The 17,599-nt window shown below is 40.3% G+C and overlaps 1 protein-coding gene across 1 annotated transcript in view; it reads left to right on the top strand.

Annotated features, from left to right (window-relative positions):
- AUTS2 (autism susceptibility candidate 2) overlaps positions 1-17,599 on the top strand; it is a 1,133,774-nt gene that overhangs the window by 423 nt on the left and 1,115,752 nt on the right. Inside the window, 1 exon segment of the mRNA XM_006770868.2 lies at positions 5-145. Coding sequence (XP_006770931.2) covers positions 5-145 — 141 coding nt within the window.

Genomic DNA, 17,599 nt, shown 5'->3' with positions numbered 1-17,599 from the left:
CAAGGAAGACAATGGGAAGCCCCCGTCCTCCGCCCCGTCCCGGCCCAGACCCCCGCGGAGGAAGCGGAGAGAGTCCACCTCGGCCGAAGAGGACATCATTGATGGATTTGCCATGACCAGCTTTGTCACTTTTGAAGCGCTGGAGGTAAGGGGGGTCCCCTCCCCCTGGCTTTCCTTTATGCACGACCCCATTTCGCTATGCCCGGCTCGGGAGCTTCACCCACTGTGCTCCGGCCGGTCTGTCTGTCTGTCTAGGCTGAGATCTTATTGTTGGGGGGAGAACTGGGGGCGCGGACAGACAGGCGGCAGGAGGGCATCACCAAGCCCTGCCTGGTCTCCGGGTCTCCTCGTTTTCGCTCGCCTTTCCCCTGCGCCCCCTCCACAGCAGATGGGCATGGAGAAAGGGGTTCAGGCATCACAACAATGCGCCCCCCTCCACGGGTAGCTCTGCCCCTACTCCTTCCTCCTCTCCCTCCCCAATCATGGCTTCTTAGCTGGTGGAAGTCTCTTTGCTGGGTTTGGGGCGCCTGTGGACGGTTCTCTGTGTGCTTTCGACAGAGCCCTATGTGCTTGTGTGTGTGTGTGTCTGTGTAGTGTATACCTTTCCTGGGTGTCCTCGGAACTGGATACTAACGGGTGTTTTGTGGTTTCTCTGTCCCCTCTCCCTGCCTTTTTTTTTTTTCCTTCTGGTGAAGCTGGGGAAGGGGGCGTTTTCTCCTGGTTGGGAGAAAGGAGGGAGGAGGGGAGAGCAGAGAGGAAAGGATGGAATATCTTTCTGTATTCCCCATGGGGCTCTGTTACAGAAAGGGTTAATTATAATATTTGTGCACATATATATGCACATGTGTGTACATGAGCAATTTGGTTAAAGGACAGAAAAGGTACACCAGGGACGACTGGTGGGAGGAAAGAATAAAATCCGAGCTGGTATCTGAAGGGCTTGTCACCCAATTGTCCCTCTCCCTTTGCGTGTGTGTGTGTGTGTGTGTGTTTTCTTTTCTCTCTTTTTTCTTTCTGATTGGCTTTGTGTTATATATAAGTCTTTATTCCTTGGGTACCTGCAGTGTTGATTTCCAAACGCACATTTTGCTGCCCTCTAACCAGCTTCTGGGGAAGAGGGTGGGTAGTTAGAGGTAGACTGCCCAGGGGTCAGGGGGAAACAGCCTTTACCTGGAAGAATCAGATTTGGTGCTGGTATGGGTCATTGGTCTCTATAAATGTAACCCCCTTTTTTCCCTCCCCCTGCCTTGCTTTCCCCACCCCCAACACACCACACACACAGGAGGCTTTGAGATTCTGCAGAGTTGGTCCAGCTTTGGTTAAGCACAAAATCAAGATAGTTGGTTTCTAGCCTGTCATGCACTTGGTATGGTTAAAGGTTCCTGAAGGAAACTTTTTCATTTCCCTTTGGTTTTGTGCTGTTATTATGGTATTATTTGAGATGATCAAATGCAAGCTTAGTTAATGACAGCTTAAATCTCACATGCAGTAACTGTACAGGTTGAGATTGCTGGTTCTCTCTGTGTGTTTGGGTGTCAGGTTTAATATATTTTTGAACAGAAGCCTTCCTTTGGGGTTGTTTTTTTCTATTTGAACTGCTTTTTGGTTGGGCTGCTGGTGGTGATGGTGGTGGTGGATGGTGGCCAGTGGTTGGGGAGGAAGGGAGGGTGGTTGGTGGTATTAGTGACCATAGATTTTGATGTTAGTGATTGAATCTGTTACCCTTTTGGTTCTAGAACCTGTGCTTTATTGGCTAAAATGGATTGTACACAATCGTTTTGAGTGTTGAGGCTCACCACTTATTAGGATAATTCTAACTGTGGCTTCAACTTTGCCAAGGTGGGAGGGTACTGTACAGTGTGACCTCTTTCTCTCTGTTTCTCTGTTGATTTAAAATAGGGATTGACATAGCAGCATGTATGCTAATAGAAAATGCTGCCTAGAATTTGGTTCATGATTGCTATGTGTGGTTAGTTTAGGACAGTACTTGTAAAATCTGGTTACAAGTGGTTCTGCGTTTTGCACGGTTATCCTGGGCTGCCCCGTGTCCCCTTTCAGTAAGCCAGAGGGATCTGTAGTTTCCCATGAACATTTTTGGAGGCCAAGTAGAAATAGGTGTAACTTACCCAGTACTTTTAAAAATCATTGTTACTTTTGATAAATATTTGCCTGGGCTTGTGATGTGTATATCTATTCATTTGGCATTTGAGAGAAAATGTGCCCTTCCAGTTTCTTTTGGGCTTGAAAAACTTTTAATTTTTAAAGAAGACCAAGTTCAAAGTGTACTGTTAACACCATTACTTTTCTTGCTGTGATTATCTTTTTTTTCCTGCTACTTTTCTCAATTCAAAACCCAGGTTATTTTTAGCTGAATACTATGCTACCTTAATATCTAAATACAGTTTACACATCTGTGTGTGGGTCTAAACGGTCTAACATTTAAAAAAGTTTTCTTAAAACTTTATAGAAAATTTAAACATATACAAAAGTAGAGAGAACAGTTTGATAAACCCCAATGTACCCAACACCCAGGTCACCAACTGCCAGCTCATGTCTCATCTTGTTTCATCTGTATCCCATGTACTCAACCTCCCCTCCTAGATGTGATATGAGAAATATATAAATATTTCTGTATGTATCTGGAAATGGTAATGACTTTAAAAAGCACCAAAACCCCCACAGTACCATTATCACACCTAAATAAACGAGTTTCCTAATATCATCAAATATCCTGTCAGTGTTCACATGTAAAAGATCCAGCTTTTGTAGAAAAGGTGTAAATTTTTCAGATTAAAAAAAAGTGGGGAATAAAAATAATGTGTGTTTGGTTCTATGGACAAAGGTAGATCTCTTTGCTGCACATTTGTGTCCAGGCTGGATGGTCAAACATAAGTGTGCAGTGATCATGAAGATAAAACCTATGTATGTACTCATTTTGGAAGATTTACTCAACTATCACCATAAAATGTGAGGGCTTATTAGGAAACAGGCAACTAAACTATGAAGTTGGATAGAAATGTATGTGACAGAATTATTATAGATGCTAAGAGTACCCTAAATATATATTATTTTTTGTGTGCCTTGTGTTTAGAAATGAAAACAGTTGTCACCATGTAACATTGAGGCTGCTGCTAGTGTTGTGATAAGAAACCAGAAATATTGGCTTATACAGCTAGGCTTGTATCTCATGCCAGTTCAGAGCAATAGCTGGCAAACTGGAGTAGCATACTTTGGATGTTAATGGATGGACACATTGATTTTTGACTCCCACTTTAAAAAAAGAGGCTCCTGACTCAAAATGAAATGTGCTGATATAAGTTGTTCCAGTCCAACTGTGACTTTACTTTTGCTAGAGCAAAAGAAACTTGCCTAATGAGAACAGCATTTTTATGCTGATTGTTTTTTCACTGTTGGATATTTAAGATGATGAAAGCTTTGGGAGTAGTTTGAGAAGCCCACACTTTATAGGTAGTAAAACTGGCTGAGGTAGTTTCATATTCTGCAGGGACACTTGTCTTGAGTAATTGCACCCTGAAGTTCAAGTATGTGATTGTGAAGAGTCTCATGATAGAAGATAAGAGGGTAGGTGAGGAGGCTAAAGTTGATCGTGGTGTTCTTTTCATTAGGCATCTGAGAAACAGAATGACCATTTGGATATGGTATTGTTTATTTGGATATTCTTTGAATAACAGGTTGAGAGTGAATATCCCCTGATGTCATGCCTCATTTAAAAAAAAAAGTGGCTTCTAACAAAGTATAATGAAAATGTTGGGGTTCCAGTACTGTCATTGTACCATGATATGCCAGATAATATTGCCTTTCTGTTCTTATTTGGGTTCCTTTCTGTGTAGTCTCAATTAGTAAGCCACGTGAGTGCTGCAGCTAAAATTTTGACTTTGCAAAATTATTATTACCCGCCCCCCCCCGTCCCCCCCACACTCCTCTGTTGTGCACTGGATTTTTAAAGCAGCCTCCTTTTGTACAAGTGACCACGGGAAGCAAATATGAAATTAGTGGGATTAGCAGACAGGAGGCCAACTGGAGCTCTGCAGGCTTGTAAAAACTAAGGAAGACTCATTTCTGGTGGATACAGGATCAAACCAAGAATTTCATGTGGCCTTCATTTCCTCGCTCTGTGTCAGGGCTTCCCCTGAAACGCTGCACATCGATAGTGTAAATAGGCTGTACAGAAGCTGTTGTACTTTTAGTATACCATGTTAATAGGCTTTAAAATTTACTATGGTCAAATATCATTTATTCAGTTGTTTCAAAAAACAACATTAATCATGTTCTTCATATCAGTCAGAAAATATTTATGGAGTGCCTGATATGTGCAAGGTATTAGAAAGAGTACAAAGAAACCTAAAATATATGTAGCATCTTGAAGGAGTGTACAGTTTAGCTGATGACAAGTCCTGCACCTACAAAATTTTAAAATAGGCACTTGGATGCCTAATGCCAACGACGTGCAATAGGCTTTCAGAGAATGGGGTAGTGAGTGCCATTGGCTAAAGTATTTGAGACGGCTTCATGAAGAAGATGGAACCTAAAGGTTGAAGGGATTTGGATAGATAGGGAAGGAATGTGGGATGGGAAGAGCATTCTAAGAAGAGGGAAAAGTGAAGAAGGTGCAGAAGAAAGAGGAGTGAGAAGATGCTATTTGATTAGGGGTTGGGGGCAAGGAAGGCCTGGTAGAAATAAGTCCAACATTATGGAAGTCAAGAGTGCTTGTTAGGGAGTCAGGAGACTAGTGGAGAAACATTCCAGGCTTGGCTGTCCTAACTGGTTGAGTCACTTTGGGAAGTTACTTTCTAAAAGTATCATTTTCAAAATCCATTAGTTGAGAGGTTTAGGCTAGTTTTAGAGCAAAGGTACCCATGCTGGGTAGGAACACAGCTTTGCCAGGTGTTCAGAGGTTGTTTTAGAACAGAAAAATGTGATCTGCTCTCGAATAGTTTTGGAACTTGATGGACTAGACACAATTCAAGGGGTGACTTGTTAATGTCAGAATTAAGTCTTTTATTATGAGAATGCAAATTTTGAATATCAGAGAAGGTCATGTGATGTGCCTTATTTCCTAAATTTATTTGACCACAGGACACTTTTATTGTTGGCATTAAAATCCATAATCTGGTTTGGGAGATACTGGGAAAGATCTGATAGATTCCTTCCAGGAACTTGGTGATCTCTGAATTTAGGGAGAGTGGACCCAAGATAGACTACTTGGAAAACCAGGCACAGAAGTTTGAAGTTGCAGCGGAGGCTGCTGCTTAAGTGGGAGTGGTAAGGGGAGTGCAAGGTGTAAATAATGATGATTAGTTCATTTGTCCTCCTGCTCTCTTTTCCTGCCTGGTGTCAGCCCTTTCATTGATTGTTGGCAGCCCCACCATGAAGTAAGAATTGGTCAGTGATTTTCATTAATAGCACTTTCAGTGTGATAGCAGCCCAATTCTCATGCCACCAAGCTGCCTCTAGCCAATATGCTATATCCTGTCTTCCTAGTCCCTTCTAGTGTATTGTTGCTTTTTAAGCAAGCTGGAAAGAAGGTTGGATGAAAAAGAGGGGTGGCACTGACCTTAAAATAAAGGTTTCTTTGGCTCGTTTGTGTATGAAGTGCTAGTTCAAGAAAGGTCAGAACCTTTCTGCTGTTTCTCAGCTAGGGAGAGCTGTGGAGATGTGTTTTGTTTTTGCATTTTTCACTTTTTATCTTGGGAAGTTTGGAATGGCATGGCAGGGTAAATGGGTCAGTTCCTCCTGCATTTCACTTCTGAAAATGTGCATAAGATCTGAGGAGTTCTAAGAGGTGAGAAAGTTTGCAGAAATGGAAGAGTGTGAATACTGTGCCTGGTTATGAATTCAAATATTTTACAGTGTGTACTGAATTACAGCATTTTACTGCACAGAGATCACTTCAGAAGTATTTGTGTGAGATGAGGTCAAAGATTGTGATATGATGATTCCACACAGTTTGTGTTAGCTGTTGAGATTAACGACTTCAGCTCTTTTTTTGGGAGTAGAGAGAATATAAATGAACCAGTAAATTGAAAAAAAAAATGAATCACAAAGTTAGTGATTAGCTTTTCATCCTTTCTGAGAGTGTTGTTCTCTAGCTTTCACAGTTGGAAAAGGGTTAAAAAAACAACAACTAGAGCAAAACTAGAGCAAGCTCCGTTAAAAAAAACCCCAAACTAACACAATGGAGCATTGAGAGTGATAAAGAGATTCGGAGATGCAACAGTTCTATATACTGTAAAAAAAATTGTGATTATTTAGTTTTAAAGAATAATAGGATTAGAAATAAGGTCCCTATGTTGAGAAAATCATAATTGAGGTCAGCAGTTAAGTAATTTAGGTCTCAATGGCTACAGGATTTGGAAGCCTTTTGGACAGAATGCCTGTAGCACTTTTTTTTTTTTTTTTAAATCCTCACAGGAGGATATTTTTCCATTGAGTTTTAGAGTAGAAGGGAGGGAGCAGTGGGAGGAGGAGGAAGCAGAGGAGGAGGAGGAGGAAGTGGAGGAGGAAGAGAAGGAGGAAGAGACAATGACAGCTATCCATATGGTTGCCTTCCTCATGAGCCCTGACCTGGGCCAGGGATTGAGCCTGCAACCCAGGAATCAAACCCACCCGGGACCCTTCAGTCCACAGGCCGATGCTCTAACCACTGAGCAACTGGCTAGGGCCTGTAGCACTTTTTGATGGGCTGTGTGTGTGTATCCACATGCAGAGAGTAGAGGACAGTGGGTTAGAGATTCTACATTTTATTTTACCCTTATGTCGCAGGTAGTCTAATACACTAACTTTGTGAAAGTGCCTCATAGTGTTTTTTCCTCTTTAAGAAACAACACTTTTCAGGGTCAGGATTAAACCCAATATTCTGCAGATATAGGAAAAAGAAGATGGAAACAAGATAGCTGCTATTCATTTGGTAAACTTTCGGAAAAATCAGGGAGATTAGAAAACTCGGGTAATTGAAGTCTGGAAGAGCAAGGTAGGAATTACTTTGGTGGAGAGGTTCAAAAATAATTTAGGGACATTGTTAGTTGGGTCAGAACTGTTTTTCTTATATAATCTGTACCTGTTCCATAGATGAATGCCAATTTTGTTTTTTCTCGAAGATGGCAAAGAATTTAAGCCTGGGACACCCTCAGTTTGTTTTCCTCCTTCAAAATCTTAGCTGTGATCTTCATTTCTTCTCATAAGTCTGGAGGGTAAGGGTCATATAGTCAGTAGGTATCATTGTAAGAGCCAAAGAATAGGCCCTGTTTATGCTGTTGGTAACAGGAGGGGAGAAGTGGATTTCACATAGTATGGTTTCCTTTGCTTGCTTAGGAAGAGACTAGACACGTGCAGGCTTCCGTGTGTCAGTCCTCTTCAGATCTCTGATTCTATCCTTTGCAAGTGGACCTGTAGCCTGAAATGGTGTCTTTTGCTCCTTCTTTGCAGGAGTTTATTTCACATATTAGTGTAAATGGCAGTCTCATCTCAGAATCCAGTTAGATTCCCCACCCACCCACTGCCTGCCTGCCTCCTTCCTTCCTTCCTTCCCTCCCAACTGTACTCCCTTCTTCCCCTCTCTCTTCCTTTACTGAGGTAGATCTATCAAAATTATTAATGCAGTTAATAGAAGGCAATAGATTTAGGAAGTTGTGAATGAAATGTGGCAATTTAAACACTTCAGACCTCATTGTTTGAACTTTGACAGTCTGAGGGTGGGACTCTGATGTTAGTAAATTGCTTGCCACAATTTTCTGGGCTGTTACAGCTCATCATTCTGATTTCCCATTTATATCCAAACCTCTAGTTAGGATCTGCCTGACAAATGACACAAATTGCCAAATTACATATAAATATTTTTTACTTTACTGTCATTTTTAGCTTGTCACTATACCTCCAGGTGTGCCATACCTCCTTTGTACCTTCAGAGTCCTGGAAAATCCAAGTGTGGTAAAATGGAGGCATAAGAGAGGAGGGGAAAGCCCAGAGTTTGTAAGTAATGGAAAATGACTGGGATTCATTTTTGGCAGAAAGTCTTCAAATTGCAGGTACTGTGTGCTTGCTATTAACTGAAGCATTTTGAAATGACCTGGGCGAGATTCTGAAGCATAGCCTGTGAAGACAAATTGTGACTCTGGTTATTATGGCTGAAATCTGATACTTTCCAACTGCAGTAACATTCTGAATCTGGGACAGGATTTAAGTCAATTCCAGGATCAAATTGTGATGGGACCTGAGGGATGTTGTTTTCCTTGTTGTTCCCACACTTGCCCTACAGTGCAGCACCATACCAACCTACCAACCTCATTTAAGGTTTCTACAAAGTTTCTGATGGCAGTGATATTTAAGAGCTTGAAAAGAGGCATTAAAAGAGTCCAGTATTGCAGTTATTCCTCAAAAGTTGTGCTGCAGTAGGCTTTTTGTTTTTGTTAGGTAGGGTCTCTGTTCACTTATACTTGCTGGCTAAATGTTGTTCAGTGAATAGTCTTCTATAGTTAAAAACTAAGTAGGGAAAAAAACCTAAGAGAAGGAGGATGTAGATGGAACAATAGATGAATATTAGATTATCATTTGTTTTTCAGCCACATACTAGAAATTCCACCCTTTCTCTCTGCACGTGTTCAGTTGGCAAAATAATGAAGGTCCAGGATTGTGCTGTTCTAAAATGATTTTATGTAATTCAAGTGAAGTTATGCTTTCACTGTGGCAGAAGGGCAAACATGCATTTGTTATGTTTTGCTGTTACTTGTTACTGTTATTGCATTGCTGTGTATTGTAGTTTGCTCCTTTCTCATTTCTTATCAGGTAATCAGTTTGATTACTTGGGAAAATTACAATTTTGAGCTTAGTGTGTAGAGCAGGGGTGGGCAAACTTTTTGACTCAAGGGCCACAATGGGTTCTTAAACTGGACCGGAGGGCCGGAACAAAAGCATGGATGGAGTGTTTGTGTGAACTAATATAAATTCAAAGTAAACATCATTACATAAAAGGGTACAGTCTTTTTTTTTTTTTTTAGTTTTATTCATTTCAAACGGGCCGTACTTTGCCCACGGCTGGTGTAGAGCATCTTTAGGAGGAGTTTATCCTAAAAGTTAGGACTCAGCTTTTTTCAGAGCAGTCTTTTGATCCATTTCACTCCAGCCATTGTTGGCCAGTGTACTTTTATAAGTACAGATGATGTCTTTAGTGATGTAGTTCTGCCTCTACTTTTGCAAATGAAAACAGCTCCGAGGTGTTAATTGACCTGCTCAAGAATATACTGGGAGTTAAAGAATCTCACTGTTATCCCATGAAACTAGGAGACTGTCTGCTTCTCATTAGTACTAAGGATTCTCAAGGACTGGAAATGTTGGAAATTGTTTTTTAAAAAACAAAAGTAATACTACAAATGAGAATGAGCACCCATGATTGTAAAGCTTCCAATTTTGCTAAGAATTTTAACACCCCACCCAGACCCCACTTCCCAGAATGAGGATGTAGAAGAAAAAATTATTAGAGTGATGATATGAGGATTTCTCATCCTTGAATGTGTAATGGAAAGATAAAATAACTATTTGGATATAAAATGACAAAATTTTAACATAATTTTTTGGATGAAATATTTTCTTCAGCCTGACAATTCAGAGAAACTCAGAGTAACTTACAAGTTTAGTAGCAGGACATATGGAACAAGTGAACTTTGGAGTACAGTGGAGTTGAAGACTCAATCAAACTTTTCTTTTGCAGCAGAAAGACTCAGACCATTAAATAAATCCACATGGTGTATTGGCTAAGCCATCTTGCATCTTTATGGCTGAACCAGAAAATATATAATAACTTTGTCATGTGTATGTTTTTATAGTCATTCATATAATGAAAAGAAGTTTTCATGAGATTGTAATAACATCAAGATGGATATAATTAAAACAGAAGCAGATTGACACCCCAAATTAAATGCAAACCATAAAACATGATACCTGAGCAGTGTGCTTTACATTTTTGCTGCAGGGGGCAGTCAGCCAGATATACAAATAAAGACATTGATGAATTTCTCGGGGTGTGTATGTGGTTGCAGAGAACCCAACTATTTTATTAATCTTTTATCAAGCCTTGTTTAGATTTGCAGCAGCAATGGGATGTATTAATTTGGCAGACCAAATAGCTTAGGACCAGAAAGTAGGAAATAATAAAGGGAAGGACATGATTGATATACTCTGTTATAAATAACACATGCAACTGACAGAGGGGCTGAGTAATCTTTAGATCTGTGCTTGATGTCATTAATGGAGTTGTTAAACCAGGATGTTTGAGTTGTTCAGTCAGAGAGGCTGCCTCCCATTTAAAATGCAGGCCTGTCTCTCCTTACACCATGGACAGGTATGTTGACAAAATTGGTGTAAATGGAATTTTTGTAAATTGGATCAAATGCACCAAGAGAAACTTACTGTGAAACATGAGTCTTTTTTCTTTTCCTTTTTTTTTTTTTTAAATCAAGTATAGTATTCTTCCTCTCTGCAGGGAAGTTGGGATTTTGGTAGAGTGGGTCTAAGCTGGACATTGCTTTTCCCAAAACACTTTTCTGCGTGTGTTCTCTGTGCTCCTGGAAGAAAGTGACTGTGAGATTTGCATTTTCTGTTCAGGTTGCATACCTCACTTGGTCTGTGCTTCCAGGAATAATTGGTGGTGATTTGAATAAGCCCGCATCATTCAGATTTCAGAGGTTGGTTTTCAAGTGCGTGTTAAGGAGGGCTTGCAGCTATGCATGTGGAATATGATTTCCATATCTGTTCCATTGGGGAGTCCAGGCATGTCATAACCACTTTAGAGTCATAACTGTACAGAGACACCCTAGCTATAAATTTTCTATATGACAGTTCAGTTTTAAAATTGTAAAGATGCCAAATGCAGGGCTGTATTGTTATTAGGGAAGTCGGTGACATCTGTTATATCTTGTTAACCAGGGGAGGAAAATGCTTTAATCAAAACAGCTAATTATGTCCTCTCAACTGATGAAAGATCTTTTGCTAAATTTTTGGAATTGGCCTTAATGGAAGAATCTGGCCTCTACAGGAACTTGAAGTATATTTACTCCTTTTATTTGAAAAATACTATTGTTAACCGTGGTGACATAAGGGTGTTTTAATTTTGTCAGATTGCTCTTACACTGAGTGTGGGAAGAGCTGTTTTCAGAAGTTGTCTAAGCCAGCATGAAGTTTTTGCTTTTGTCCTCCCTCTTGCCCGCACAGCGTCTGAGGCCCCAGAGGGAGTTTGTATTTCCAGATGTGAGCCTAGGAGGATGATATATGGTGGCTCAGAGCCACCTGGGGAGAGAGCAAATGATAATTACAGGTGAGAGGCACGGGGATAATTCAGCCTGTGTGCAGGGAGGTGCGATTTCACACCTGAATGTTGAAACCTGCTGTGTTAGACAGTTGTGTTGTTTTAAAATTAGTTTTGTTAGTCTAATATAGAAATGGGCCAGATTGTTCCAGGTCACCTTCAGTTGAAGGACTATAACTGTTTTAAAATATTGGAGTATAATATGATTACAGAAATACTTACTGTTTTTTGAAAAAGTAGTTTCATATGATACTAAAAGTGTAAAAAACTGTGTTTTTAACTTAGCATATCTGCACAGCTTCTAGCTCTCTTGATCACTTTTTAAAATTTGTTTAATATTTTGGCAGTATGTCTTTCCACTTTGAATCATTCAGACTTCAAAACCTATCCAGTAAAGCCATCCTATTATCTATATTTCAACCAAGAATTAATTTTATCTGCACATATTTCCAAAATCACAGATGATGATGATGTTGATAATAACAAAGTAAAATTTATTGATAGTCTTAATGTTGGGATATGGAGTAGATCAGAGAAATGATTTGTTTCTTAGCTTTCAGAATATTTTATCTGTCTAAAATGATTTTCCTGTGGATTGAGATCTTGGGGGGTCAGCCTAAAGGAGTTTTTGAAGTGTTGACCATGACACAGTGTACTCTGTGTTTTACTTGGGATCTGGTGGGAAGCTCAAGAGCTATCACATGCTCTGTAATGGCTTATTGTGTGTCACTTAAAAGAGTATGACTGGAACCTTGAAAAAGCCGGTTTTCTTCCTGTATTTCCAATGTATTTTATTTCCCTCTGTTCTCTACCTTTAGCCTCTCTACTGTTGAGGTTCTCAGAATCGTTGCTTCCTTTGCTCAGTAATCCATGCATAGTAGGTGCTCGATCAGTGCTTATTTAGAGTTGAATTATTTCCTCAAAAATTCCTGGAAAAGACATTTTTGAAAAGGGAGCTACTGTGTATTGAGATCTTACTCTGTGCCAGGTATTGTGCTCAGAATTTTGTATTCATTAGAGCAGCCAATCGCTACCCCTGTTTTATGGTTGAAGACACTGAAGCTCAGAGAGGTTAAGTCAGCTTGCCCCCAAAGTCAGTACCAGAGAGGCAGGAAATGCAGCCGTTTATAACCTGACCTGAAAGCTTGTGCTCCTCATCTCTTTCCACTCTTCTCTTTAATATAGATTCATTTTGTGAGAGAGTCCCCAATGGGTCTCTGGTAGACCACATTTGTTCTTTGATGCTGCTGAAAATTGTCTTGGTTAAAAGGGATTTTTTTTAAGGCATTATAATAGGCTTTAGGGAGGGGAAAGTACCTCATCATCTTTTGGTAAGTTCTTTATTTTCTTTTTAAAAGGTGGAGCTTACATTGGTGGCTGCCACTCCTATAGCACATCTATGGCTTATTTATTGTTGGTTTTTCTGTTTCTTTCACTGCTTTTCCCTGTATTGAAATCTGACCTTTTCCCAGGTCACATTACTCAGGTGGATTTTTAAGCCTTTGTCAAAGACAAGGGTTCAGGCTCCTAATATTGAGGGTTACTGTTTGTCAGTCCCTGTATTAAACCCTTTCACACACGTAATCTTACGGATTTTTTTACAGCAGCCCCTTAGAACAGAAGTGTGAAATTGGAGAAGGGACTGGCACCCCCTCAACAGGTCACTATGGGTATAAGCTTATTTTTTTACTATAGTTTCCTAAGTATTTATTTTATTTTATTTTATTTTTTTACTCTTCTATGAAGTGGTATTTCTCTTGGCAGTCTATTCCACATAAAACAGATCTTTTTACTACCTTTTTTTTTGTTTTTTAGCTAGTAGAGTCTTTATTTTTCCTAGTGAAAGATCATACTAAATAGTTCTTTGCTTCTCTGGATATCTTTCCCTTAGATTGACAAATGGTGCATTATTTTCTGTTATTGTTTCCTTTTATTATACAGCACACATTTGCAAATTGTTCTCCCTTTTCCCCCACTTCACCCTGTAGAGGTTTGTTTATGCTGCAAAGAGTATGCTAACGAATCAGATTGTTAGATTTGCTCCTTACGGAAATCCAAACTGTGATTAGAGTACTATACATACTTGAGAAGCCCCTTCCTCCTCTGTTCTGGGCCAACATGGGCCTCCACACAGTTCATCCTCTAGGACTTCAGGATTCAGACTTGGCTGATGACCATCCCTTGAGGAGTTTACACACACGCACACGCACGCACGCACGCACACGCACACGCACGTACACACACAATGAGTGCCTTCACTGGGCCTGAAATTTCCAAAGATTTCTCTGAATATGAAGATCAATCAAATTAAACACTTCTCTGAAAAGTCTCTTTTTGAAGAGAGGAGGCTGTTTCTTGTTGGAATCATCATGCTCTGAGACCTGTAGTCTTGCTCCTCTCTCTCCAGCTACTTCAAGGGACACAGATATTCTTTTGCTCAACCAAAATGGAAATATAGTAGAATTCAGTTTTTATCCAAGTTTGTGATCATAGGGGTGACCCAAGTCAAAGCATATCTTTTGAAATTTAACTATCATTATAGAAATCTAGTGTAATAGGAACCACACCTTTAAGAGCAGGGTCTTAAAAGGGATTTCTGAAACCTGAATATGATATATTTATAAAATATGAGTTTTGTATTACCTCTAGGGCCTGTCTCAGACTGTAAATACTTAGGTAGGAGCTGTGTATTTTTAACTTTTCCTTGTGTTGTTCCTTACCCCTCTGAGGTTTGTAAAACCCCTGCTGTGATGTTTTCAATTAAGGAAACAGTGTGAAGAGGACTGGTAGAGATCTGTGTCACTTTCACTTCAGGGCAATGGGTGCGCTCTGTTTACTGTTTACAGATGAAGGTTTCTTTAACATTCTTGTAGATTGCTACATCTGCTGCCCATATTTCATTGGTACTCTTACTTTTTTTAGTATGGCTTACCAGGATTAAGGACAGAGGAATACTAGTATGTATACTCAGGCAGATTTGGAAATTACATTGTTGAAATAGAGCCCATATGGTCATTGTAAAATGGTTAGTACTGCATATGATTGCCTTCCCAACGATGTGCTTTGTCATTGCTTCCATCTTCCAAGAAGCACTCCTGTAGCATGCTGACAGCAAAGGCGTCATTAGAAAACATATGGACATGCAAAGGCATTAAATTGTCTTTAGTTTAAGGGTTGGATTACTGTATTAGAGGATGGGTCACCATGCTTTCAGTCCATACCTCTTGCTTAGTTCAGTACTGCTAGACTGGATGATAAAGATTTGCAAAAATCCTGTATACTTGTTTGTTGAGTGTGTTTCGTATCTTCCCCGCAGTTCTGAGGAGGTCTTTTAGCTGTGCAGAAGACCTCATCACATTATTGGAGCCAACACGCTCCTCTGGGGTGTTTCTCCCAACTCTTCATGCCCTGTGCAGAGTTCTTCTCTATGATTCTCTCAGCCTCTGCTTTCCTAAATGTAAGACCATAGCAGGCTAAGCCAGGAAGTCATTTAGATGTAAAAAGGGAGTAAATATTGGAGTCAGGAACCCACTGGTTGGCTGCCATATTACCAAAATTTATATGCTCCATTATGTAACATCTGTCTCCATGTGGTTCCTGAGTCCACCATCCTTCTTCCTTATTCCCTTAGAAGTGGTGAGGTTTTTGCAGCTTAGAGGCTCAGTGATAAGTCCCAGAGGCCCAGGGACCACATGATAAGGCATGAAAGAGACACCCTTCCAGCTGCCTTATGGAGTTGGATCCCCCCCCCCCAGCCCAATCCAGAAATGCCTTCTATTTGGTTGTAGATATGGATTTGGGGATGCAACAGTTTTCGGACATGGTATGCTTTGAATTTCCAGGGAACTTTATGCAGCTGCCAGTGAATAGTAAGTGAAATTACAGAATGGAAAGTCATTCATCAAATTTAATGTTTCTTGTTGGAGTCTAACAGAAATAACATGGACTTGGAGACTTTCTGAGCAAGAAATGACCTTGGAAAAATTTGGGGCAGTGGGTTTGAGGTACCTTAGGGACACCGATTCAGCTGTGGGGAGGCCCTGTCCTCGTTCAACCAGAACACCACCATTATCTGTTTTATATATTAGGGTAAGTTTTTATTTGGGAAGAAAAAGGTATTGGGATTCTTTTCTTTCATTTAGGAAATCTCAATCACTTCTAGGCAGACACTGTTGTAGGCACAGGGGCTGCAGAAGTGAATAAGAGAAATAGATATCTGCTCTAATGGAGTTTCTACTCTAGCAGGGGTGGGGAACATACTGTATATCATAAACAAATACATATATGCTGGGTGATGATGAGTTTTTTTTAAAGCAGGGTACAGATATGATAGTGGGAATGTAATGTATATGCATATATGCAAGTTTTATTTTTGTTTTCTGTTTGCAAGTTTATTGCTTCATCTTGACACAAAATCATGACGGCAGTGTGAGATGTCTCTCTCTCTCTCCTTTAGCACATGTGCAATTTTATAGAGGCTCATCTAGGTGAGGCCTCTCTGAGGAGGTGATATTTGAGTAGAAACCCTAGGAAGTGAGAAATCAAGAAATGTGGTGAGTGAGGGGCAGAGCATTCAAAGAAGGGAAGAGCAAGTGTGGAGGCTTTGAGGAAGGAGAGGCTTGGTGTGTGAGAAACTGTAGGAAGCAATGGGGGATAGAAGAGAGCAACACAGTGAGAAGGAGAGGGGCAGAGATGGGGAGGGCCTGTAGGAACTTTGACTTTTAAACCCCAGCAAATTTGAGAAACTTAAAAACAGTGGAAAACAACTGTCCAAAGCCCTTATTTCCCAGACAAAAAAGGCTTTTAATTTCCCCAAGGTCATCCAGCTTAAAACAAGACTTATGTGTTACATCACTGCCATCATTCCAGGCATGAGGCAGATTTGGTCTCCTCTGCCATTTATGGGTATGGCTCTCCCAAAAGACATGTTTCAAGAATATAACAGGATTACAATGCTCAGCTACCACAAATTGGGGACTAGCTCTGTTCTTTAGTGCCATAATCCACCACCATTTGGGTAATAATTTTAATGACAAAAACAACAACAGTGATAATGGTTAACATTTATCAAGGACTCATTGCATATGGTAGCATTGTACCCAAAGTATTGTCACATTTAGCCCTCACGGCACCTTGTGAAGTAGGTAACATTTTTATTATCGTTTTAGAGATGAGGCAACTAGGTTCAGAGAAATGAAATAATTTTCCTATGGTCATGTAGATAGAAAATTGTTGAGTCAGGACTTGAGCCCAGACTGTCTGATGTCAGGATTTGCACTGTCTCCTGATGAAGAGGAGGGGGGTGAGCTTATGCCTGGATAAACTTACATTGGAGTTTGCTCTCCTCAACCCCATTTTAAGTTAGTTTTAGAGCTGAGCCTTGGGAGTATTACTGTCGTGTCATAACCCACTTCTGTGTCTGCAAATGTTTGATTATATAAAGGTTTTCACAGACAGTCTGGCTCAGCCCTGGCAACTGCTGATTTTAGGTGGACTGCTGGTTAAGCAGATACCTTTTGGTCTTTCCGAACTAAGTTTGATTGGAACATTTTTCAAGACCTGTGCTGTGGAGTGTTACTACAGAATTCAGGCCAGGGTTTTCAAGTCAGCAGATCTAATGAAATTGGTTTTGATCCCCCACCCCCACCTCCAGTTAAGAAAAAGCCACCAATACCACAGTGCCTGTGTACTCCTTAGGAATCTGAAACCATCTTTTTAATACTTGTGCTTTTGAGGACCAATGTATGATGAACTTGCTTTAGATATATTTGTGTACAAATGTGAGTATATGTATACATAGGACTATGAAATATTTTGTGAATATGGAATAATGTAAAACATAACATAACCAACACCCATGCACCACCAGTTTTTAACAAACCATAGCACTTTACCATGCTTTTCTTAAAACTGGGTTATTTTTAGTGTGTGCTCTGAAGAGGAAGCGAATCAACTGTTAAGCTTTAGAGCAGGGGATTCTCAAACTCGGCTGCACAACAGAATTGCCTGGGGAACTTAAAAAAAAAGTTCCCCTACCCATGGGAGGGCGGAGGAAGCCCCCACTCCATCACCAGAACTTTTAAACACTCCCAGGGGTTCTGTTTTGCAGTTAGGGCAGAGACTGTGCCTGGAGGAGGGTGTGCAGTTTTTCTTCAGATGCCCAGTGAGCTATACTCAAAGCCTTTCGGAGACCAGGAATAAGGCATTAGAGCGGCAACTGAGAAATTCAGAAGTGTTGGGAGCTCTTGTTGAAAGTGTTAGGGATGAGCTGACAGTTATAAA

Source organism: Myotis davidii, unplaced genomic scaffold, assembly GCF_000327345.1.
Source record: "Myotis davidii unplaced genomic scaffold, ASM32734v1 scaffold424, whole genome shotgun sequence".
Taxonomy (NCBI): Eukaryota; Metazoa; Chordata; class Mammalia; order Chiroptera; family Vespertilionidae; genus Myotis; species Myotis davidii.
This window is presented reverse-complemented; position numbering and strand designations above follow the sequence as displayed.